Here is a 27,014-nt window from a genome sequence, read left to right as displayed (position 1 = left end):
CGTGTTGTGATCTGCGCACCGGAGCAGGTTTAACTCGGTGACAGAGCTGCACGTGTTGTGATCTGTGCACCGGAGCATGTTTAACTCAGTGACAGAGCTACATGTGTTGCAGGATCGATCTCCTCTCTGTGGTCAGGTCATGCACATTCAGAGCAAGCCTGTCGTGGGTGCACGTGTCGACTTATGCCTGCTCCTCCGTCCAGGACAGGACTCTCTCCGTGGATCCAGTGGTATTAAAAAAAATTCTCATGTCCCAACCGCTGATCCATCACTACACAGGGCACCATTTTAAAAGTGATCTTAGCGCTATAAGATCACCTTAAGTGCATAAGGTAGGTATGCACTTAAACTGATCTTAGCACTAAGATTGCTATGTAAAATGGAGCCCTGGTAGTGGTATGTACTGTCCTGTCAGTGGGCAAGCATGTCTGGTAGATCTCTTGCACCTATTCAACAGGAATAAATCTGTGTGACAGAAGTGAGTTTCTATTCTTACACAGTAAACCAAGAGTTGAAATAAGTGTATGGTAGACTCCAAATTAAAAAGTTTAAAATGCTCTCAAGTATGCTTTAATAAGCAAACATTTGTTTCTGTAATCCATCCCAATGTATGTACATGGATTACACATGAATTATGGATTGGTTGGCATGGAAACATATGAAAAGAGAAAGTGTATTTTGATAATTAATGCATTAACGAATTTGCAGATTCACACAATATGGACACAAACAAAATTTCATATGGCAATGGGGCCTTATTATGACATTACAATTTATATATGATACAGCATGTTTGATATGAAATCTCATTTCAACTGTAATCTACACATATAGTTCAAACGGAAATCATATATTACAACAAATATCCTACAGTTGTTAACATAAAATAGAATATTCACTAATATCCCATTAACGATACTGAAAAATAATTAGAATGCATAATAAATGATGTCAATGAATTAGTTCACGGAGTAAAATGATATAAATGATACACATGACATGGCAATTTGTTATTTGAGCAAGGTGTATTATGTTGCTACTGCTGCCAAGTTCGTAAGGTCTAGTAGTGTGATTATACAGGCTGTGAAATGCAGAAATATATATACACATAGCATATTCATTTAAATCTAATAATTACAACTTACCTTAGTGACTAAACCCAGTAAAAGTAGAACATATACCAGTACTCTTACTTAACTATATTTCCATGATAACAAAGTAATACAGTATTGGTCTGGGCTACACCCGAGTACGTTCCACACAAAACACATTTGAGATAAACTTTAATTACGCATTAACAAATGACAAACATATTTCAACATGTATATATAAGAAAATATGTGATATTGTACTGGTGATCAAATGAAGTAAACTTCTGAAATACTGAATAGCAGGACAAACCTTTCAGAGTAGTCAAATTAAAACAGTGTTGTTTGCAAGAACCTAACCAATTCATAAAAATCAGCCCACCTCACATACTAATAATCACTTGTTTTTTTCAACAAAGGAATGCACAAAACATATTCAACATAAGGCAGCCAATGAACCTATTTATACTGTCTGTTATAAGTTCTAATATATATATATATATATATATATATATATATATATATATATATATATATATATATATATATATATATATATGATGTCTCACAAAGTTGAAAACCATTACATTAAGTTTGCAAATACACCAATATACATGAATTAAACAAATATCAGTTAGTACAGTATTATTTCTTAAAACAGACCAAAAAACACCATTAATGTAAAGACCAGTATTCAACAAATAACTAAAGGTGAAAAAAAAAACCCAACCCTAAAACAGATATACAGTATAGACTCGTGTGTTATAAATATTAAGTTTATTATAATTAATGCAAATCTGATCAATCAACCTTTTTGATACCATCCTTCACCCACAATTTCTATTATAATTCATCACATCATTTTTTATATTTTTTATAGTTGGCATGGATTTTATTTTCAAGAGATATTTTAAAAATGGCTGGATTCCTATATGCAGAATATAGTTTTTACTTTTTAAAGTACTGACTCTTGCAGTATTACGGCTTCATAGCTACTCCCAACTGACAGCAATAAAAGTGGTATTTATTCATTCACTACCCAGCTAGCACAACCACTGTACGTCTGTGTAGACAGCTCTATGCTAATGAATTAGTGCATACAATTGTAACAAAGTGAGTGAGTAGACATGTTTAAAATACAACAACATAGTTAAAGGTGCACACACTAGTTTCAACCCGTACAAATGGACACTAAGTTTGGTTAAGTTACAAACCTCTAACTCATTTGTATAACGCTACAAGAGAGTGAAACAAGAATCTGTGATGTGGAAACACTGAAATGTCGTTAAACATAGACTAAAACTTGACTCTATAACTTGTTTCTCAGACCCACAGGCATTTTTTAAAATATGAAAAATGAATTTTTTGGTATTAGAAACACCAGGATCACCCAAAACACTTCGGTTGTACAGAAATGGATAATCTAAACAATAAAATATAAGCAATGTTTGATTTCAGTGATCATAAATGGCTTTAATAGTGAAAAATATGCCTTAGGGTTTAAAAACTAGAGTCAGTCCCTTTAACATAACAAAACTATAAACTATATACTCTGAACGTTACGTAAAGTTCAGTTTCACACTTAGTACAAATAAATAACTTTTACATGACTTACAGTTAATTAATATTAATAATTATATTACACACTGACTGAATAATCCTATGTTTTATGTATGATAAGCTTCCTGTTTTATTTATGTTTAGTTTTTTCATTCCTAGATCTTTATTAATGACAGGGTGAACACAAGTTCATAGCTTGTTGAACTCCTGTGTGATAGCCAATCTATATGTCATCACCGCAGACAAGATAAATATTGCTGAAAATATTTATGCAGGTGTTTTACAGTCAATGAATTCAGAAATAAATATTAGTAACCTCCAGTTACACATGTAATACTATTAAACTGATATAGCAGTTATCAAATGAGAAAATGTATATTAACATTTGAAATCTGAGCATTCATGAGTGTCAACATTAACAAATCTAAAAATATTTAAACTTGGGAGATATTCACATGTTTAAGTAATTCTATTTTTTCTTAGTACATCAGGTACAGATCCAAGGGGAGGGTGCTAGGGGTGCAAAGTACCCCCAAATATCCAGTGTTTAGCAGATGAATACTATGCATTGATATTTCGGTGGAAAATTGCCATATAATGTACACAAGTATTATATTGTTTTAAGCATTTGAAACTTTTGTAGCAAGAATAGCTCTAAGTTAACAGAAAATGTCGCCAAATTGTCTTTAAAATTGTAAAAACTGCAGAAAATCAAAGATGTTTTCAAAAAAAGATCTATCATTACTAAAAATTATTTTGCTAACGTAAAATAAAATTAGCCAATATTTGTTTTAATTTGCGACAAGCAATTTTGCTGAGTGAGAAATCTAGTCCTGTGATGACGAGTTGAAATATATTAAGCTTTCCATTTTAGAACATAGAAAGATGAAATTATAAAAGTAGTGAAGTATAAAATTACCCAGTGATTTATCCCATACTTATTTAAATTGTTTATCTAAATATATCATACATGATACTTATATTTATTGAACCAAGACACATGTATTTTGTTTTATTCAACAATAGTATCTGAACTGAAAGCAATAGAACTTACAGACTGAATTCAATCATTATAACTCCATGATCATCTGTAACAACACATATGAAAAATGAACCATCCCTCAACCACAGGATTGTCTGTCCAATGAAATAGTTGTTAGCATGGTCAGCAGCATATCTCCACCAATCAGAATGCTCCTTAGTTTGGTTCCCAATAAATATGAAGTAAAATTACTTGTTGCCGGTGCGTCCCACTCACACACAATAAATGCACCACTACACTTGCTGTAGATGAGGCTGTAGAATGAGAGATGACGAGAATACACAAATGTAAGAAGGTTTTAGAGAGAACTCGGACTAGGACTGCCGTATCCACTGGACACGTCGTCACTCAAACTCTGAGTCTGTCGCTTCATCTGGGTGAGTGCATTGTAACCATACGATAAATTAGACATGTTAGCAAACACCATTCGCTCCTCATAGTCATATTCGCACAGGATTTTGTTATCACACAAGAAGAAACGATCACCCACGCAGAATCTGAAAGCAAAAATAAAACTAGATTGAATCAAATCAGCTCATAGTCCAAACTCTTTAAACATTTTGGTCATAAAAGAGCATGCAATTATAAATATTTCATCATGTTGGAAATTATTTAGGATATTTAAAATATGCAAGGTAATTTTTACAGTTTCCAATCCTTCTCTTTTGGTCTGCACTACCGACTGCCATCTTTGTACTCACCTAGTGCCATATAATGTAATGATATCTTTGTGCTCATATTCAGTCTTATTACGCATATGGTTACAAATATCTTGGTACGTATCAAAGTGATACGTCCCACTAGAATGCAAGTCGGACATCATACGATTACGTCATCGATTGGTGTTTTACAGCCTTACAGGAACGTCAACGAAATGAGATGAGTAATATAAATTAAGATCAATTATGGGTAATAAATAGGATATTAAACTCGCTATCATTTTGTATCATGTTTACTGGTATGTAGCTTGAGAAATAATTTTCACTGTGACTCGCTAAAGCTTGTGACAATTTAAAATTATTTCACTCAGGACATAAACATGATATGAAATGAAAACTTGTTTAATATCCTATAAATCTATCATACACTATCATACCAAATATTGTGTTCAAAGACGAATTTCAAAATGAAAGCATCCATGGACACAGCCATCTTTGTGATCACATGACTTAACACATATTGAAAACAAGGTGGCTGAGCTTATAGCCGTGGCTAATGAGGGTTGGCTATATACATGGCGATCATACTCTCCTGTGTTAAATACAATACTAGTACTGTGTGATACCACAGATCTTATAAAATGTTATCAGTTGTGTATAAGACTGGTTTTTTTACCTGTGGTTACATTGTTGACATGCAAAGCATTCCAAGTGGTAGACATTATTCTTGGCTCGCATCACCATTTCAAATGCTGGAATAATCTTGGAGCAGGCTGAACAGTAACCAGTTGTTCCAAATAGTCTGAAGAATATAACAACATTGTGGTTAGATATAAACATAATAATAAGCAGGCACTCAATCTGGGGATTTCAAAAAAAGAGACGGATTCTGACAGATTTGTAAAAAGGATCTAATATACATAATTTGTGATTCCATCTTATAATCTTATGTCTACGACCCAAAATCTGACAGTCACAGAGGCATGGAGTACTGTTACATTCTCATCCAGATAACTAATATAAAACCACAACTTAAACATTGAAATATGCTTGTAACATCTTGCCCTTTCAAAATACTGTAAAAAAAATAATTCTTACACACACGTTGGTGAGAACACCATGCATTATGTTTGATAACACATAGTTGTTTACGCACATACATGTGTTAACAATTTCAAGACATACGACTGGCTGCTCCTAGGTGATGACCTGGGGCCTAATTCACAAAGCTCTCTTAGACTCTGCTAGACAACAAAGCATCCTCTTTGCAAGTCTTTTTGCATTGCACTGCGATATCACAAAGTTGCGAGAGTTTAGTGAATTAGGTCCCAGGGGCCTAAATCACAACGGTCTCTTAGGCTCTGCTAGACAACAAAGCATCCTCTTTGCAAGTCTTTTAGCATTGCACTGCGAGATCGCAAAGTTGCAAGAGTTCAGTGAATTTGGCCTCTGGTCACCAATGCATTATGTCCAATAAAAAAACAGCATGGTGGAAATCGATTACACTGTGATGTATAGTTAACATGGCAATCATGTGTCTGTGACGCGTTAGTCAGCTACAAGTGCAATGGCTGTAAATAACTTTTAGTCAAAAAAGATGTTAAAATTTGCTTAAAACCTGAGTTTTTGAGAATATGCAAGAAATAGAATAATATATTCATGTCCGTTAGATACCATTTATCTCAAAACTTGTTTAAAAATGTATCAAACACGTTTTTTTCGCTCGTTAGATACATTTTAAAACAACCTGTTGTGAGATAAATATTATCTAACGGCCACACATGTATTATTCTCGTTAGATACATCTTAAAACAACCTGTTGTGAGATAAATATTATCTAACGGCCACTCATGTATTATTCTCGTTAGATACATCTTAAAACAACCTGTTGTGAGATAAATATTATCTAACGGCCACTCATGTATTATTCTCGTTAGATACATCTTAAAACAACCTGTTGTGAGATAAATATTATCTAACGGCCACTCATGTATTATTCTCGTTAGATACATCTTAAAACAACCGGTTGTGAGATAAATATTATCTAACGGCCACTCATGTATTATTCTCGTTAGATACATCTTAAAACAACCTGTTGTGAGATAAATATTATCTAACGGCCACTCATGTATTATTCTCGTTAGATACATTTTAAAACAACCGGTTGTGAGATAAATATTATCTAACGGCCACTCATGTATTATTCTCGTTAGATACATTTTAAAACAACCTGTTGTGAGATAAATATTATCTAACGGCCACTCATGTATTATTCTCTATTTAAATGGATATCAATGCACAGCTAACAATGTATTTGCAATGCCTACTAATTGAAGATAATATAATTACTATACATAACGACATATGTACTGTTGTTTCACAGTCACACGAAGCTGGGGAGTAGTAAAAGTGTACAAAACTTTATACAAAGTAATTAGCAATCATAATTAAAGAAAGAAAGAGAAGAATATATACATTGTACATGCATTTAACAAACCCTAGTCACAGCATATCTTAATCCAGCCTGCTAAGTAACCATATCTAGTGAACTCAGTTATGAGACTACTCAACTAATACAGTGAAACCCCTCTAAACCAGCCATCCTCGGGACCAAGTAAAATGCCTCGTTTTAAGAGGTATCTGATTTAGAGAGGTTATGTTCTGTACTGATTTTTGAAAATGTCCGGTTTTGAGAGAACTTCAGTTTACAGAGGGTTCGTTTTTGAGAGGTTTCACTGTATATGTAACCCAGCCTGCTAAGTAACCATATCTAGTGAACTGTAACCCAGTTATGAGACTACTCAACTACTACAAGTTACTACTCCACCGTATTTCATTGATCTAGTACACAACAACTTGTATTATCCAAAACAGTACTTTATAAAACATGTTTTTGGGACTCACTTGGCTGGTCATTAGTTTAACTTTATGAATCATTTCTGATTGGCCTAAAATAGTTATAATAACCAGACTGGTGTTTTATTCCCAAAATACATAAACTTTTTGTCATATGACTGTTACTTTGATGTAATGTGATGTGACGTGACGTGACATGATGTGTGTATGTGTCTGTTTCTGTGTGTGTGTTTTTCAAATTTGGTTGACCTAGCATTTGTAAGTTTTGAAAAACAGACTAGAGAGAAAAGTACAAAACTGTTACTCCATCTATATTTCACTTTCTTTATTTAAAGACAGGTGAAACACACACACACAAAAATACTATTTAATGTGACCATCTTTCTTAGCGAGTCCACACTAGCATCTCATTTGAAAAAGTACCATGTCTCAATCAATAGCTGAACAAGAGATAATTTGGTGAACGTCAGTTGTGTTTTGTGTGAGCAAGGTGTACAAGTCTGCCTGAAACAACATGTCCTCATCACTTTATGGACACCGACATTCAAACTCAAACATATCCTCTCAGGAAATATAGCCACTTGCCATTGTGATTATATCACTTGCCGGAAGTGGAATATTTGTCACTTTGAATTTGCAGTGAGGCCCATCACCTGTCAGTGCCGCACACGGGTGACATCCTAATAACAGCACTATTAAACTGGCCACTTTACCACGACAGACCTGTCAGACTTGTGTCACTACCAATCACAATAGGTGCAAAGTAATAAGTATTTTGCACGAAGTACACAACGATGTATAATTTGTCATGACAAAAACTGTGACCAGTCCTTTACAATATGTGAAAAAAGAAGAAAAACAAAACAAAAAAGAAAAACAAAAAGGAGAGAAGAAAAGAAAGCCACATAAAATAGGGGATTATGTAAATCTAAATGAGTTTGAATAATCTAGTTTCACTATTTGATTTTATTAATTTGTTATTTTGCTCAAATGTCCACTTTTTGGGGTTTTTTTTTACAGCAAAGAGAATTAGAGGTAAAACTTCCAACAAAAAAACTTTCCTAAACTCCTGGAAGAGAGACAAGAATTCTGAGGAATTAAACGTCTTGCCTGCCACAGAAAGTTTTAGAGCACTGTGATGAACACCCACACGTGCAACTATAAACCAAGTTTCAGGACATACAGTTTGTGAGAAGCTGTTCTAAGGTCGACAACAGTCACTTTTCACACCCTTGTTTTGGCTTCGTACACAATAAATATAGCATATCTTACCGTAATTTCACTTGAAATCCATATTTCATAAAATGTATAATGTTTTAATCACAAGATTTTTTTCAAACATATTCAGGTGCAATAGTAATGTTCAAACAAAACAATTTCAATAACAATTTTGCATTAGACTTTTTTCAGCATTCTTAACCCAAAAACGTCATGTACCCAGTTTATGGTTATTGTAAGGAGATGCAAAGTGACATCATTGGAATACTAACGTCATTCAAATTTAAAATTAGCTATATTATACAATGCTTCGCCATATTAAAATAAAAACTGATCTACTAACCTTGACATGTCAAATTTCTATACTTAAATTTCTGTTACATTCATTACAACGTAACATCATCCCATTCGTCATGGAAGTTTGTTTATTTTTTGATGAAGATGAAAATTACGTCATCAGGGAACATCATTTTATATGGGCAAGTTGTCTTGTTGAGCGTTATATTGTTTATGGATAAAAAATAATTCTAAATAAAGTATGACATTTTAGAGTTGTTATTAATCTGTATGATTCAAATTTAATTATAAGTATTGTCTGTTATTTCTTTTACGTTCATCTGGGTATGAACAAAACAAATCATCTGCAAACTTCACCGATTACAGTTTACGGATGACTTCTTTTTGTTCATACCCTGATGAATGTAAAAAAAATAACAGACAATCCTTAAATAACAACATTGTTTACAGGTCAGTATTTGTTTGTTTTTTTCCATAAATCTGGGCAAAATATTAATTTTAAGTTTTAAAAGATGAAATAAATAAAAAGTACCTTTTGTCATATAAAATAAATTACAATTGGATATGTTTTATTTATTGTGTATGAATCGAAAACAAGGGTCCAAAAAGTGACCGTCGTTGAGCTTAAACATAAAACCTCACCGTTAAACTTGAATGCAAAGACTTACTCTGTTGTTGCTGCTGCTGTCTCGGTCAACAGAAAAGTAAGACATATATCTCGACTGTTTACTTCGTAAAGACAAGAACAAAAAATGTGGAAAATTTAGCTGGTTTTAAAAGGTTATTGTGAGCTGTTTATCAAGGAACAAGGACAAAAATAAGTCTATTTTTTTCCCCCTGTAAACAATTTGTACAATATTTCTGTCAAACAATTTCTTGCATTTAATCAGGGAACATTTTGTTCAGTATTGTGTTGCATTTCACTATACAAGTTTCAGAGATCACTACTCAATTTAAAAACATGAAACAGTGATTGCTAATCAATTTTCAATTGAGTAGAAATATTGCTTATCAAGATTTTGAAAACAGAATGTTCCCTGGAAATATTATTCTATGCATAATGATGTGCACATTCAGATATCCCTTTGTTTATGGAAGATGTAAAAAATAAATTAGTGCCAAAGCATAAAAGTGACAATCCTCCTACAGAAAGTTGGAACCACATATCATGGTCAAGACCACTTGTCCTCTGTAGGTCAAAGGCCCTGATGATCTCATAACTTGGTTTTTCAATCAGTCTTGTGCATAGATATGCTATTCAATATGTTAATGGCAGATTCATAATGGTCATGTATGTACAGGTAATGGAGTCTATTGCTCACTTATTATATTCCCTCTTGGTGTATTGCTGATCAATAGATCAACACACATCATGGTCAGTTCCTTTAAAATCTGAAATTCCGTAAATATCCAGAAGTTGTTTATCTTGTAGAAATTGTGTCTTCTTGGCCCCTAAACTTTGTACACCTATTATGTCTGTGATGGGGTTGCATTTCTAGAACATGACAAGCAAATCTTACCGAAGGTAATCTCTTCTACAGAGTAACAAGTTGGCCTTTGTGAAGAGTGTGGAGCCCACCTCCCCGAGCCGGCAGTCGCAGCATGAGCACTTGAGGCAGTCCTCATGCCAGTACTGGTCCAACGCCTTCAGGAGGAACCGCTCCGTGATCTTCTTCTGACACCCTGAACACTCCTGGCGGTTCGCCAAGCCAGTGGCTTCTTGGGAAATCTGCATTGGGCCTGAAAATACATAATATGATTTTTTTTGTTTAAACATTTGGCAGGTTCACCCTAATATATTTATTACTATTGTTAGCCATACACAACAGACCGACTTGGGTAATACATACACCACTTCCACTAGAGGCCAGTTGTGACATACTTGCCAAGACAGAGCATGAACCTGCTGCTAGCACATGGATGATTCGTTGAATAGCAATTCGGGGAAGTGTACAACACAGAATGCTGTATATGCAGCATCCATAGGATAACACAGCACATGGATGACTCTTTGAGTAGCAACACAGGACATTATATATACAGCATCCCAAAGACAAGTCAGAAAATGAACGACTCTTTGAGAAGCAGCATAGAACATTGTGTATCATAATGATAAGATAGAACATGGACAATTCTGAGTAGCAACACAGGTCATGGTGTAAGTGCAATCCCAAAGACAACACATCACATGGATCACTCTGTTAGGTTGTGACTTGAGCACCCATAGTCACACCCTATCACATTCATTTACATGTAATGTTAGAGGTTAACTTTAAAATAAAGTTAAGTTAAAACCAGACAAAACATGTTGTACTAAATTGTAGTTAAATCGCTAGCAGAAGACGGCATTAAGTATGTTTCATTTCCAGTAAAGGTTATTTCAAGTTTATAAAAATTATACAAAATCCTGCATTAAAACTGCTTTTTGGCTAAAAGGAAAGATGACTGCGAGTTAACTCCCTTGAATAGTAATGCAATTTGTGTGATTTCCCCCATTTGCACTATGATTAATGATTTCACATATAAATAACTATGTCATCCTTGTTTTCGAATAAAGTCAGGAACATTCAGCTTTGATATGTCATGAGACAGTTTGCAGCATTTATGTGAAAGCAAAACTATGAATAACACTTTTTACTCATTATTGGGAATATAAAGTATACAGTAAAATAGATTTAAACTAGCCTGTATAGCTCATAGTTCATAATTTTATTACCAAGTTAAGACAAAAACCAGGGGCCTCCTAATTCACTAAACTCTTGTCACTTTGCGACCTTGTAGTGAAATGCAAAAAGACTTGCAAAGACAATGTGATGTTGAGCTTTGTGAACTAGGCCAGCTAGCAAGTCAGGGTTTCTGCCAGAGGGTAAGATGGGTATGGTGCCATACCCACATTTTTTTGCAGATTTTATTTTTTAAGTTAACCGTTTGATAAAATTAATTACTCTTATCAATACTGTATGATTTTCTTAACCCTAAGCCTAAACTTAACCCATTTTGTTTTTGGAGGAGGTCCCTCATACCTCATACCCAATTCCATAGTGTCATACTCAAAAATTCTTTAAGACAAAAAAAACACTGCAAGTGTTTCATGACAGCAATCCTGTCAGCTGTCTTGTGAAATAAAACCAGTGGTGATCCTGAATCCATGAAATAAGTAAGACAAATAAAGTAAGAAGAAACAGCAATCTAGTGAAAGCTATATTTTTATTATTCCAGCAGAATCCTAAACAAATAAAAATCCCCAAATTCAATGTGTGATAATTATTAATATTATCCTACAGTCTATTGTACTTGTGATTCATGTGAGAATATGCTGCTTTAGACAGGATACTTGACAGGGGTCGAAAACTTACTGTCCCTACCAGTTTTTGTTGATCAACATCACTGTGGGCCAGATTGCTTTTGTCTGCTGTCCTGTTGGTCCAGCAATTATTTTACATTTATGTTTGAGTCAAATATGTTTGGCCCTGCAGGTTTTGATTCAGTCCAGAAGAACTTGTATTTTGTTGGACCGAATGTCAGCCAGTTTCGCCCCCTGCTTGATTAGACAAAGAGATATAAACTGATAAGACTGGGCAACTACAATCAGTCTAGTTTTAATAGTTATTTCTGTATGAGACAGGTGTCAGATGAAGGTGAATAATAGTAATACGAGGTACCAAACCCATTAGCCAATGAAATAATTGCTTCTAACATTATTACAATTTCTAACTGCCATTCGAATAGGAAATAATAGTTTTATCATTTTAACAATGACATTTTAATAATTAACACTCCTCTATTGTAGGCCGTGTTATGTTGCGTTGCAGAGTGAAATGATGAGTGTTCTTGTTTACAGTCATAATCATAAAACAGAAACAGAACTTTTGTAATTCCGCATAAATTAAGTGTTATGAAGAACTATAATTTTTTATACACTAGTTTAATAAAACCTTTTGTTAAGGGCATTCCATAAATACATTTGTCCAGAGGGGGAAGGATGGTTTGGGAAGGATGGTTTGGGAAGGATGGTTTGGCAAGTATGTATGAACAGTGTATGGGTGTTCCCTAACAAACACCAGGGCTTTAGCCAGGATTTTATTTCCAGGATCCGGTCTAAAGGGATTGGGAAAATTAGCATGAGTAAATGATACCTGGGAAATTTTTCAGGTCATTGAATGATGCAGTACACCACAGTTAAATTAAGTTATTAGAATAGACATAATTAAATTATGTATATGGGGAATGTTTAACATACAAATTGGGAATGTTCAGTGCCACTTTCTTTTGGGAATGGGCCTACCGTATATTCGGACCCACAGAACGCCTGCATAAATCCCTGTACACCAAAATTATTATTTTTGTATTGGTGTAAAATGTAATCAATCCTAGCTCCTAATATACAATGTATCTGATGTACTTCTCAGTATGGAAGACTGATGTACTTCTCAGTATGGAAGACTGATGTACTTCTCAGTATGGAAGACTGATGTACTTCTCAGTATGGAAGACTGCTGTACTTCTCAGTATGGAAGACTGATGTACTTCTCAGTATGGAAGACTGCTGTACTTCTCAGTATGGAAGACTGATGTACTTCTCAGTATGGAAGACTGTTGTACTTCTCAGTATGGAAGACTGATGTACTTCTCAGTATGGAAGACTGATGTACACCAATACATGGGCAGAGGAGGGTATAATGATTAAACGTATTAAAGGTGTATATGAGGTAAGGGGTTTGTGCATACACACTTTGTACAGATTTTTCTGATTATGTTAAACCATAATAATGAATTTTACTTCTTACAATAATAAAATGTACACAAAATATTTCATATTTACTAATAAAAGAAAGACTGTGCATTAGCAAAACTAGTTTATAAAGTCGAATTTACAAAGCCTGTTTTTGACGTACACACTTGTATCTACATGTACCTATATTTACAATGCTGAAACACCTCAGTTTAAGAGAAACAGACTTCGTAAATTTGTCCCATAATGTCTAGAGAAGGCAAGACTCCCATGTCAAGAGCTGCCGACCACTTACCTTCAATCAGCATACACCACTGTTGTGATATGAAGCTATGAGCAACCTAAGTGACTGCTGTCACTGTAACAATGTCCGTGATTACACAACAATCATTACTGGCTATTAATGGACAATTAGAACCCGGTTTGCCACCCAAAGCCTTCACCTGGGGGTACGAGTGAAGGAGCAATTAGTGGAAACAGGTAAAGTCATCAAACAGTGCCAAGGTCTCAACACACTGTTACAGGGAAACTGCCAAATCAAGTCAGCCAGGAGAAAGCTACCACAACATTAATTGTTTAGTAAAGTAAGCTGTGGACTAAAGACCCCATGGAGTGAAAACGCAAGGTGCTATGTGTTATTCAATTAAACACATATTCATAGCTAACAATCTTGCACAATGATTTTAAACAAGGTGTATTACTGTATGGATGTATGGATGAAAATAGTTTTTGCATACTGTATCTAAAAAACAACATAGTGATACCGTGTACAGTACTGAGATAGTTTAGATAGTGATACTGTGTACAGTTGTGAAATAGTTTAAATAGTGATACTGTGTACAGTACTGAGATAGTTTAGATAATGATACTGTGTACAGTTGTTAAATAGTGTAAATAGTGACACTGTACAGTAGTGAGATAGTTTAGATAGTGACACTGTGTACAGTAGTGAGATACTTTTAGATAGTGACACTGAGTACAGTACTGAAATAGTTTAGATAGTGACATTGTGTACAGTAGTGAGATAGTTTCGATAGTGACACTGTACAGTAGTGAGATAGTTTCGATAGTGACACTGTGTACAGTACTGAGATAGTTTAGATAGTGATACTGTGTACAGTAGTGAGATAGTTTCAATAGTGACACTGTACAGTAGTGAGATAGTTTCGATAGTGATACTGTGTACAGTAGTGAGATAGTTTAGATAGTGACAATGTGTACAGTACTGAGACAGTTTAGATAGTGATACTGTGTACAGTACTGAGATAGTTTAGATAGTGATACTGTATACAGTAGTGAGATAGTTTCGATAGTGACACTGTGTACAGTAGTGAGATAGTTTCGATAGTGACACTGTGTACAGTAGTGAGATAGTTTAGATAGTGACACTGTGTACAGTAGTGAGATAGTTTCGATAGTGACACTGTGCAGTAGTGAGATAGTTTAGATAGTGATACTGTGTACAGTAGTGAGATAGTTTAGATAGTGACACTGTACAGTACTGAGATAGTTTAGATAGTGATACTGTGTACAGTAGTGAGATAGTTTAGATAGTGACAATGTGTACAGTAATGGATGAATGAGCTGGAGGCAGCTAACAGATGTTTAAATTAAGAGTCAGCGTGCTCTAACGAGTGATTAGTGTCAGGTGAAGAGAACTTGTATCTACCTGCAGTAGTGAGATAGTTTCAATAGTGACACTGTGTATAGTAGTGAGATAGTTTAGATAGTGACACTGTGTACAGTGCTGGATGAATGAGCTGGAGGCAGCTAACAGATGTTTAAATTAAGAGTCAGCGTGCTCTAACGAGTGATTAGTGTCAGGTGAAGAGAACTTGTATCTACCTGCAGTCAGTTATCTCGTCTAGATGCTATCTTCATCAAACATTCAAATCAAAGCCATACACTTGTGCTCACATGTTACTATACCCTATAGAAGTATGCCATAAAACATAAACCATCAAATTTTTGAAACTTCAAATATGTGGCTGTGTATTAAACTCAGAAACTTTGGCTTTTTACTGAAAAAAAACATTGTGATACATGCACATTAATTCATCTAACTGATCTGTATTAAGAGGCCATCTTATTTTGTCTCTCATCAATCTAACATAAGTCACTTTATGTAACAGGCCATCTTAATTTTGTTCTAATTTATCTAACATGGTATGAAGTAACCTGAATTAAGCAGTCACTGTTTTAAGAGGCCATATTATTTTGTAGCCCCATTCTTAACAGGTCATTTAATGTGATATAATGTGACCTTGTATTAAGCAGTCACTGTGTTAAGAGCCATCTTATTTTGTTCTTAATCCAACATGACACAAGCAAACTTATATTAAGTAGGCACATTTCTGAACAGGTCATTTAATGTGATATAATGTGACCTTGTATTAAGCAGCCACCTTTTTGAAGAGGTCACCTTCGTATTTTCCCAATGTATCTAACATGATATAAAGTGACCTAAATTACGGTAAGCAATTAACTGTCTTTAAAGGCCAGTTTTTTAATACTCCTTTGGATGATGGATTAACAAGTTTAACTATAGGTAACTAATCGAATGTACTTATTTATTGGCTATAAGCTAAAACCACCCAGCAATAAAAAAAATAAAGTGATTTCCAGAAGAAATGCCTATGTGTTATTCAAACGTTCTATCATATGACAATGTAAAATGTTGCACTGACAATAAAAACTGTTAATAACTTTTGTGGATATGCAAATAGCTGTTATTACATCTCTGCCAGTTAAACTGACCTACACATTTGATCAAACAGACTTTTGATAGCCACATGGGGAGCAGGAGCCACAGAATGATCAGTTAGTGTAATGTTTTATGTCCAGAACCGAGCTGACCAGTTAAAGTATCTAAAACATCCTAGTGGAGTGATTACAGCAACATTGACTTATCGGTGAAATGGAAATACATTTATCACCTTGCCAAAGTGTATGTTCATGAATTTCATATGATGTACATGTATAATAAAAGACAAGAACACAAATTATTTGTACTAACTTCACATATTTTCACTGCTTCTAATAGATAATGGGCCATTGTGGAAAAAAAAAAAAAAAAAAAAAAAGAAAGAAAGAAAAGAAGAAAGAAATGAAAGAAATGAAAGAAAGAAAAGAAAGAAAGAAAGAAAAGAAAAAAACCCATCCCACTTATTAAAGTTGAATATTGAAAAAAGAATGCAATGAAGAATATTGAAATTTGGCACAAACTCAGTTTATTTTGTGTACTGGATGGTAAAATTTTCTTAAAAAGTAGGATGTTGCTAAAAAAAAGTATAATCACCCGGTGAAGTTGGTCCATTGGATTATTTCTCATTCCAGCCAGTGCACCATGACTGGCATATCAAATGCCATGGTATGTGCTATCCTGTCTGTGGGATGGTACATATAAAAGATCCTTTGCTACTAATAGACAAATGCAGCGGGTTTCCTCTCTTAGACTATATATATCAAAATTAATCAAGTGTTTGACATACAATAGCCAATGATTAATAAATCAAAGTGCTCCAGTGGTGTTGATAAACAAAACAAACTTTAATCCCCCAATATAAGAATTAATAGGTAAGGAAGGGCTGCGTTACCTTTGTGTGTAAGTATATAGCTGTATCTTTGAGCAGTTAATGTACTGGTTACTACGTGAAGCACATAACGTATCCATGCACTATACAAGTATACATCCTCTGGCAATATGAAACATAATGATCCCTGTATCATAAAAATAATGGCTCTAAAAGGATTAATTATACCTTTATTGTGTATACAAATGTACTTCCCCTGTATCATAGCATAACACCTTGCTACTGCCCTATACCGTGTTATGCCACAGTTGTATTCATGCAATAAAAACTTGGTCCATTTGCAGATTTCTGGTCAGTGAAGCATGTTTTATTTAAAACATCATTATTTAACAAACACCTTTAAATTCCATGAATAATTGACTACCTCCAACAACTAATGTACTTACAAATATTCCTGTCCATCTCATCTAAATATCATGTGTTTATGATACCAATTCCAATGATTCTGTTACATGCCAGAACAACTGTAGTATAGCTGTATTCTGTACCTAAAGTAACTACTGACCAATTCTCTAACATATCATTTTGTAACGATGTCTCGTTAATTATTCGCTTTAAACTCTAGTGAGAAGACCTATAAATGACATGCAAATGGAATGTGGAAATATAACAGAAGCAAATACATTCCTAAAAGTGTTCTTATAGCATTCTTCACATTAACCAAAGAATTCTTAGAGATACATGAAATTAATGACGGAAGAGAGATGGGGGAAGGGGGGGGGGGGGGGGAGGGAGGGAAGGCTCACAGCTAGCTTGCTGTCTTATTGCACCAAGATAACAAATTGGAAATTTAAAAAAAGTGAAATGGTATGTCATTAACACAAAACAACAACAACAAAACATTGGTGGTTTTCTCCAAGCCCTAATCTCGAACTGAAAAAGTAGAAGTGGCTTTTCTCATTGCAGGAGAAAAGGGGATAAGTGTGATTAAAATAGGTGATGTTAACATTTATCATTACATTTTTTAGTGTTTCATCACGTTCCAAATTATGCACTCAGTTCGAATCGTAATATTTTGTTATCTAATATTACTGTTTCCAGTAATAAAATTTAATTAAAAGAATTAATATTTTCATTAAAACCCTGACAGTATTAAGTAACTAATAATTAATATGTCACTTTTATGTTAAAATGAAAGTAGTAATTTATATTTACTGGCATTACGGAAATAAATCTGGCCACTAAACAACTCTTGACTGGTCACTGCAAACAGCCTATGTATCATCAGACTTAAGCTGTGTTCACATATACACGGATACTGAGATGGCAAAAATAGCTAACTATTGTTTTCATGTTCACATATTTCTGGATATGGATAGGGCATCTAAATATAAACACAATGTTTTGGATTGCTCCATGTAGCAATTGAAATCGCATACACACGCCAAAAGTTGACAAAAATAGCTTCCCATGCTAGTTTCGTTTGGAAAAGGTTAAAGTTTTGTTTAATAAAATCACTAGAGCACACATATTTGGGATCGATCCCCATCAGTGGACCCATTGAGCTATTTCTCGGTCTATCCCACGTGTAGATTTAGGATTTTTTAATACTGGCCAAAACCCATTGTTATTTTTGAAAATAGAATTTAAAGGTCCTTGGCAGGTGGACGGGATAAGTTGGCATTGTTTGGTGTATTTAGGAGATAACCGTATGGAGTTTTTAGATTTGCAGATGTTATTGTCTATTTGATCCTGCAAATGTCATTTTTGACTGAAGGCGTTAGCCTGAGGTAAAAAATGAAACATTTGCGGGTATCAAATTGACAATAACACTCGCAAATCTAAAAATTCCATATGGTTATGTCCATTGTTTTTCTACAGAACTAACTGTATATTTGGCATTTCTTGAAAAAAGAAAGAAAGAAATGTTTTATTTAACGACGCACTCAACACATTTTATTTACGGTTATATGGCATCAGACATATGGTTAAGGACCACACAGATTTTGAGAGGAAACCCGCTGTCGCCACTACATGGGCTACTCTTCCGATTAGCAGCAAGGGATCTTTTATTTGCACTTCCCACAGGCAGGATAGCACAAACCATGGCCTTTGTTGAACCAGTTATGGATCACTGGTCGGTGCAAGTGGTTTACACCTACCCATTGAGCCCTGCAGAGCACTCAATGTAATTAACCAATGTAATTAACCAATCACAATACAGAACACACTCCAGTCAGTTTACAATCTGTAATATATATTGACCAAAAATAATAGGGGGGGGGGGGTAGACCCCTTAGGCCCCCGCCTGAATCTGTGTCTGTATCCAATGCACCACTGCTGGTATATCAAAAGGTTGTGGTATGTGTTATCCTGTCTGCGAGATGGTGCATATAAAAGATCCCTTGCTACTAATGGAAAAATGTAGTGGGATTCCTCTCTTGGACTATATGTCAAAATTACCAAATTGTTGACATCCAATAACCGATGATTAATAAACCAATGTGCTCCAGTGGTGTCGTTAAACAAAACAGACTTTAACTCTTCACTTAGAACACCTATTGCTGTATGTGTATTGCATTTATAATCCTACATATGTGAACCACCTACTCCATATATAAAGGTTTATCCTGGCTTTTCTCCCCACCTACTACTCCATATACATAGCTTTATCCAAGCTTTTCTCCCCACCTACTCCATATACATAGCTTTATCCCGGCTTTTCTCCCCACCTACTCCATATACATAGCTTTATCCCAGCTTTTCTCCACAACCTACTCCATATATAGCTTTATCCCGGCTTTTCTCCCCATCTACTCCATATACATAGCTTTATCCCGGCTTTTCTCCCCACCTACTCCATATACATAGCTTTATCCCAGCTTTTCTCCCCACCTACTCCATATACATAGCTTTATCCCGGCTTTTCTCCCCACCTACTCCATATACATAGCTTTATCCCGGCTTTTCTCCCCACCTACTCCATATACATAGCTTTATCCCGGCTTTTCTCCCCACCTACTCCATATACATAGCTTTATCCCAGCTTTTCTCCCCCATCTACTCCATATACATAGCTTTATCCCAGCTTTCTCCCCATCTACTCCATATACATAGCTTTATCCCGGCTTTTCTCCCCCACCTACTCCACATACATAGCTCTATCCCGGCTTTTCTCCCAACCTACTCCATATACATAGCTCTATCCTGGCTTTTCTCCCCATCTACTCCATATACATAGCTCTATCCCGGCTTTTCTCCCCACCTACTCCATATACATATCTTTATCCCAGCTTTTCTCCCCCACCTACTCCATATACATATCTTTATCCCAGCTTTTCTCCCCCACCTACTCCATATACATATCTTTATCCCAGCTTTTCTCCTCCACCTACTCCATATACATAGCTTTATCCCAGCTTTTCTCCCCCATCTACTCCATATACATAGCTTTATCCCAGCTTTTCTCCCCATCTACTCCATATACATAGCTTTATCCCAGCTTTTCTCCCCATCTACTCCATATACATAGCTTTATCCCAGCTTTTCTCCCCCACCTACTCCATATACATAGCTTTATCCCAGCTTTTCTCCCCCACCTACTCCGCCTTGTTTACCACCTGGGATAGACTGCTGTAACAGGGAATGGTGTTTAACAATAACAATTAAACAAATAAACATGGGTGTGGCTTTATAGTTAGAAATACTATTAGTATATTTATGATATCTAAATAATATTCAAACAAAGTATATTTGTTACTGGAAGATGGGGAGATTAAAAGAAAATATTGGTTAAAAAAAGAAAAAAACCCAACATAAAATCTTGCTTAGCTTAGTAACTGGTTTAACGTGTCCATATACCACTAGGGTTTCGAACATGCCTATCCTGAGTCCTGCCTCCGATAGGATCGGGGGTCTGACTCGGGACAGGGATCTTGCAAAATTAGTTACTTAAGGATTATATAATACAGAACTATGCCATATTAAATAGTCTTTTTACATCTGTAATTTACAAAATCCATTTTACACTCACATTTATCCCCATTTAATTTTCATCCTTTATAAATACTGCAGAGAACAGAGATAAAATTTCCTTTTTATTTTAATCAAATATTCATTATGAAAAGCAAATATTTGAGGAAACTGGATTCAGCAAACATCGATTAAGAGATCTTTAAAAAAAATGATTCATGTAACGTTCCTAATCCATGTTATTTTTACTGATTATAGCATATCTACTGTAAGCATTTTAATGAACCAATTTTATTAAGGTTGAATTGCTATTATTTTCTTAAAACTTCAGTCTTTTCTGTTTTTGATGAACACATTGTTTTTGTTTTAATACATGTATTTGTTACAAGACACAGGCTTATGAGTATCAACTCTGACAATGTGTTATAAGAATAAGCACAAAGACAAAGTGAATCAGACTAATAACTAGATTTATTATAGCCAGCAATGTTTGGACATGGTAAACTGAAACAGAATTTTAAAATATTGTATCAAGGATGAAATATGAAAAACAGTAATGTTCTTCTATATGTTAACATGTTAACGTATACGGTCCTGGAACTGTCAGACATTGAGGTATATGTCAGTCCAGAATGGTGGGTTAACGGTTAGTTGTTACTGTTAGTGTTGTGGCCTTACACATTCTCACTGAGCCATTAAAACTTACTTAGAGACGGAGTCGGTACTGGGACGAGAACTCAGTATCTATAAGCCTTAAAACAAAGGTATTTTAAAAAACCTGAATTCCCTATATTTCCCATCCTACATCTGGCTCCCACAGGGTCTGTAACACTGGCACCCACAGGGTCTGTAACACTGGCTCCCACAGGGTCTGTAACACTGGCACCCACAGGGTCTGTAACACTGGCACCCACAGGGTTTGTAACACAGTCAAGTAAAACACTGATTTTATTTATACTTAGGTTCATGCTTATATCCAATTAAAGTTCAAACACACTATCTGCATGGGCTGTGTGTCTAGGAAGGTTGGTTTGTTATTAGTGAGAGAGAAGTCGGTGTAATGTGACCTTACATCTACCTATTGAGCTGTTAAACTCATTCTGAGTGGGAGCTGGTACTGGGATGCGAACCCAGTACTTACCAGTCTTTGTGATCACTGGTGTCAAGTAATACAGTGAATCCTGTCATAATAGCTTCATATACTTCTGATTATCACTTAAGCTGCATCTTATTCTACCATAAGTTATACTATTACGGTATGTGGAACACTGAAGAATGCACGATTGTATTTTCTGTGTGGAAACTACTGGACAAATGAGTGGAAAGCCAATAGCCTGTCTAATGGGGAGTGTGCCCGAATATCAAGTAGAGGAGTCCAAATTAAAGCATCTGGCTAGGCTCATCTGTCAGAGGAGGCCAAACACACTCAGTGTTTCTCCTGCACAGCCAATTATTTGACAATTTCCTATGTAAATATTGAGGGTGAACTCCCAGCGGAATGCTAAACATACACTATTTGGTTAGAAACTTTATAATGAAGTTGAAGATAATTTCTAATAATGGGTAAAATAAGCCAGCTCGGACAAACACAACAAACACTGGGGAATAGATGTGTTTCTGCACCATTATACTTAAGTACAAATACACTGTATATAGCCACAATCTGTATTAGTAACCAACTCTAAAGGGAGGTGTGTGGGGGGGGGGGGGGGGGGGGGGGGGGGTACTACAATTTCAATACTGAAAGAGTTACTAGAATTGTCAATATCTTACAGTACGAATGAATGAATGAATGAATGAATGTTTAACGACACCCCAGCACGAAAAATACATCGGCTATTGGGTGTCAAACTATGGTAATGCAAATAAATAAAGTGATGATCAACATCAATATAAAAATTCAAGACTTAAACAAAAACAGTGTAAAGAACTGTACAAAAACACAAATATCACAGAATCTTACGAATACTGAATCTTACTCAAAACTTCAATTTTGTGCTGTATTGGCCATTCTCAAAGAGAATGTTACCCCCCTGCACCACGGTGAGGTTACAGCACACAGCAGGGGCTTACAGTACGAAGTATGAAGTAAAATGAGTGGTTAAAACACAATGGCACATTGTGTAATTTTGGAATATTAAGTATCGACATATATTTTAAGATAAATATAATGCCCAGATTGAAGTATGGTTATACTTGACAAATTATAGAATTTAACACACCAGTCATATAGGCAACATATGGAATGGGGTAGGGGATGGAATTTAAATGAGATTCCATCATGGACAATGTATATTCAGAGTTAATAAAAAAATAAAAAAATGGAAGCCACAAGTAAAACAGTTTATGAGACGAGTTTGTGTTTATCAGTGATCAGTGAACATGAGCATATAAAAAGTGAATGTGTGCCCAAGTCAGAAATAGACTAATCACTTGATCATGATGATGTTGTGCCAAGCACACAAAGCTCTGTGTTTGTGTTCAGTGTAAGGCTTGATGTCACAGTCACTGAGACGCTTTCTCCACAACACTGACAGGGTTAAAAATTAACATAAAAACCATGGTCGGCCAGCAGGGCCAGTTGAAGAAAAATCTTACTGGCCCTTCTCAAATTCAACTAGCCCTCCAATTATCACATTGAAATTTAACTGCACAGCCAAAATCAAAACTAGAATGTTTTTTGTTGAATAATAATCATGTGCTCACTGTAGGCTATATAGTCTGTTTGCGTCAACAGAAATTGAAAAAGAAATCCAGTATAAATAAAAATGTTTCTTTACATTATACATATTAAATCTCATTTTAATACAGGGTTCAAAATAAAATGCTAGAACAGCTAATGTATGCTGCTTGACTTGCATTGTCCCTAAACTAAAATATATTGCAGTACAAAGAGACTAAAGGTAGAACTGCACGTGCTTTAGTAAACTAGTCTAGGAGTGGCAGTCCTCTTTGTGGCGATGCAACAGGGATGGAAAAGAAATGTTTAATTTAACGACGCACTCAACACATTTTATTTACGATTATATGGCATCAGACATATGGTTAAGGACCACACAGATTTTGAGAGGAATGGGCTACTCTTTCCGATTAGCAGCAAGGGATCTTTTATTTGCGCTTCCCACAGGCAGGATAGCACAAACCATGGCCTTGGTTGAACCAGTTATGGATCACTGGTCGGTGCAAGTGGTTTACACCTACCCATTGAGCCTTGCGGAGCATTCACTCAGGGTTTGGAGTCAGTATCTGGATTAAAAATCCCATGCCTCGACTGGGATCCGAACCCATTACCTACCAGCCTGTAGACCGATGGCCTAACCACGACGTCACCGAGGCCGGTGCAAGAGGGATGGAATAAATTTTGTGAGGATGCAAGAGGGATGAAATCCCCAGTAAATGATTTCCTCGGGAGTGGCTGTTCTTCTATAGACAAGGCACTATAAGCATCCACTATTTTCCCTTTCAATTCTGCTTTGTTACGGGTTCTGATCATCTATTACAGTTTTGTCATTCAGATTACCGGTATGTTGGATGTTCCATCAATTGCCTTAAAACCTGTATCAAAAAAAGAAGAAGTTAATTAACCTATGCAGTTTGATTTTAATTTGTAAAGAATTTTAATTTTAATTTACACTGCACTTTTACCCCCAATAAAATGTTATTTGAGATACATGTAGTATGGGTTTAAAACTTAATAAATTAATATGTTTTTATATGAATATTATCTTTATTCATTATTTTGGTGCTGTCAAAATATAGAACATGTTCTATGTTTCTGTAGATCGAAAGTGGGTGGGTGGCTGCGTAATAAAAGGTTAGATAATCGACAGGGTCCACAGCCACCCACTTTTAACATAGACTACGTTCTGTCTCTGTAAAAGCCACAGAACAGATATAAATATAAAATAGACAAATCATCAGTAGATATATATATATATATATATATATACAACTTGTCAAATATTGGACTTGCATACTGCAGCACCTTTTTCAACAAGTTAGTAAAAGTAAAACTTCAAGTATATTTTATTTAATGAAACCACTAGAGGACTCATTGGCTGTTGGGTGTCAACCATTTGATAATTGTGACAAAGTCTTTAGAGGAACCTGCTGCACAAATCCATTAACAGCAACATTTCTGTTATTGAACTTTCTCACAGACAGGACAGTATATACCACAGCCTGAATTGTGAAGCACCGGTTGGGATGTCAGGTTGAAATTCCAACTGGTCGGCTGTGGGGATTCAATCTTACGACCCTAAAACCTCAGGCAAGAGTTCTACCGACTGAGCTAGATACCTCAGCCCCACCACCCCAACAATTTAGTAATGCACTTGGCTTTGTAAATACTCTTGGCAAGTAACATCTTACTAACACAAACAACACAAAGTGTGAATAACATACATCTAATACTTCCTTTCCAAACCACCAATATCCTCACCTCCAGTGTTAAATTGCAAATCCTATACCATCTCCATAGTTAAGTAAATAGTTTCCCAGTGTAGGGAAGTGTGAGGTAGGTTGGTGTACATACCACCAATGATACTGGGGCTCAATTTACTTTTAATGTGTATTTGTTTGGCTGGAGTTTCCTCATGTACACCAGCTCTGAATGGAAGCATAAACATTGCATCTGCGAGCTAAGTGTTTGGATAAAGCCATTAACTTGCAATTTTAGTTGTGATCACATCCCAACAACTTGCCACACTCTGGCACTTGTCTCTAATTACCTGCTCTACTCCCCGGCTGCTACCGCTCGCTCTCTGGCATGGCTTATACTTCTACTCACACAAAAACACTTTTCCATTAATTAGGTTATATAGCTCTTTAAAATTCTCTCATTTATATTCATTCTCATTCTCATTCTCTATCTCTCTCTCTCTCTCTCTCTCTCTCTCTCTCTCTCTCTCTCTCTCTCTCTCTCTCTCTCTCTCTCTCTCTCTCTCTCTCTCTCTCTCTCTCTCTCTTTAAAACCCATATGAAACTTTCACATAAGATTGGAAATGTTTTTATTAGTATACAATGTAGATACATTCAAGACATACCACAGTCACAGTCAAGTCACATAGTTGCAATAAATACCACGTAATACTAGTACTCACAAGATTCCTATAATTATATATGGCCCTTATAAATCCTCAAAGAATTCTATAAAAAATACTAGTACTCACAAGATTACTATTTGTATATGACTACTATAATACTCACATAATTCTTTAAATACTAGTACTCATGGGATTATTATATAACTACTATAAATACTCACATAATTCTATAAACACTAAAACTCACAGGATTATTATAATGATATCAGGACTAGTTCTGGGTGATGAGAACATTTCACTGAAATTATCTCAAAAATGCAAAACTTATAGCTATTCTCCAACAAAATTATCAATTAATACACAAATATTTTTCACCATATTAAAATAAAATTTACCAACGGTGAGTTTGGCGAGTGGAAGAGCTAGCCCTGTATATGAGCACTATAACAACTCACAGAATACTAATACTCACATTATTACTCTAATTATATGACTACTATATTTACAGGATGACTATAAATGCTCAGAGGACGACTTTAAATATGAGACTACTATAAATATACATTACTATAAAAAATACTTGTATCCACTATAACTACTCACAGAACTACTATAAATATTAACCATAAATAGCCACAAGACTAAATAAATTTAATATTGCTAAAATACTCAGAGGACAGCTATAAATATGTATGGGATTACCATCAATAAACAGCACTAGGACAACAATCCAACCCACAGGATTACCATCAATATTACCATAAATACTCACGGAACTAGTGTAAATACATACAGGTCAACTATTACCATTTATCAGTTTACCATAAATACTCACGGAACTAGTGTAAATACATACAGGTCAACTATTACCAGTTATCAGTTTACCATAAAATAAATACCCAAAGAGCTACTGTAAAATAAATATTTCTTAAACACTAAAAGAACTTCTATAAATACATGTATCTTAACCACTTAAGGAACTACTATAAATACATATTCCTTAAACACTCAA

The 27,014-nt window shown here is 35.2% G+C and overlaps 1 protein-coding gene across 1 annotated transcript in view; it reads right to left on the bottom strand.

Moving 5' to 3' along the window:
* Nucleotides 1-1,603: 1,603 nt before the first annotated feature.
* Nucleotides 1,604-27,014, bottom strand: part of LOC121380451 (protein apterous-like) — a 127,862-nt gene continuing 102,451 nt past the window's right edge. Inside the window, exons 6-8 of the mRNA XM_041509268.1 lie at nt 10,241-10,460; nt 5,026-5,151; nt 1,604-4,187 (exon numbers count right to left, since the gene is read on the bottom strand). Coding sequence (XP_041365202.1) covers nt 3,989-4,187; nt 5,026-5,151; nt 10,241-10,460 — 545 coding nt within the window. The 3' untranslated portion in view covers nt 1,604-3,988. The remainder of the gene's footprint in view (nt 4,188-5,025; nt 5,152-10,240; nt 10,461-27,014) is intronic.

The sequence above is a fragment of the Gigantopelta aegis genome, chromosome 9 (genome assembly GCF_016097555.1).
Source record: "Gigantopelta aegis isolate Gae_Host chromosome 9, Gae_host_genome, whole genome shotgun sequence".
In the NCBI taxonomy this organism is placed as follows: Eukaryota; Metazoa; Mollusca; class Gastropoda; order Neomphalida; family Peltospiridae; genus Gigantopelta; species Gigantopelta aegis.
Note: the sequence above shows the minus strand (reverse complement) of the source record. Positions and strands in the feature narration are given on the sequence as shown.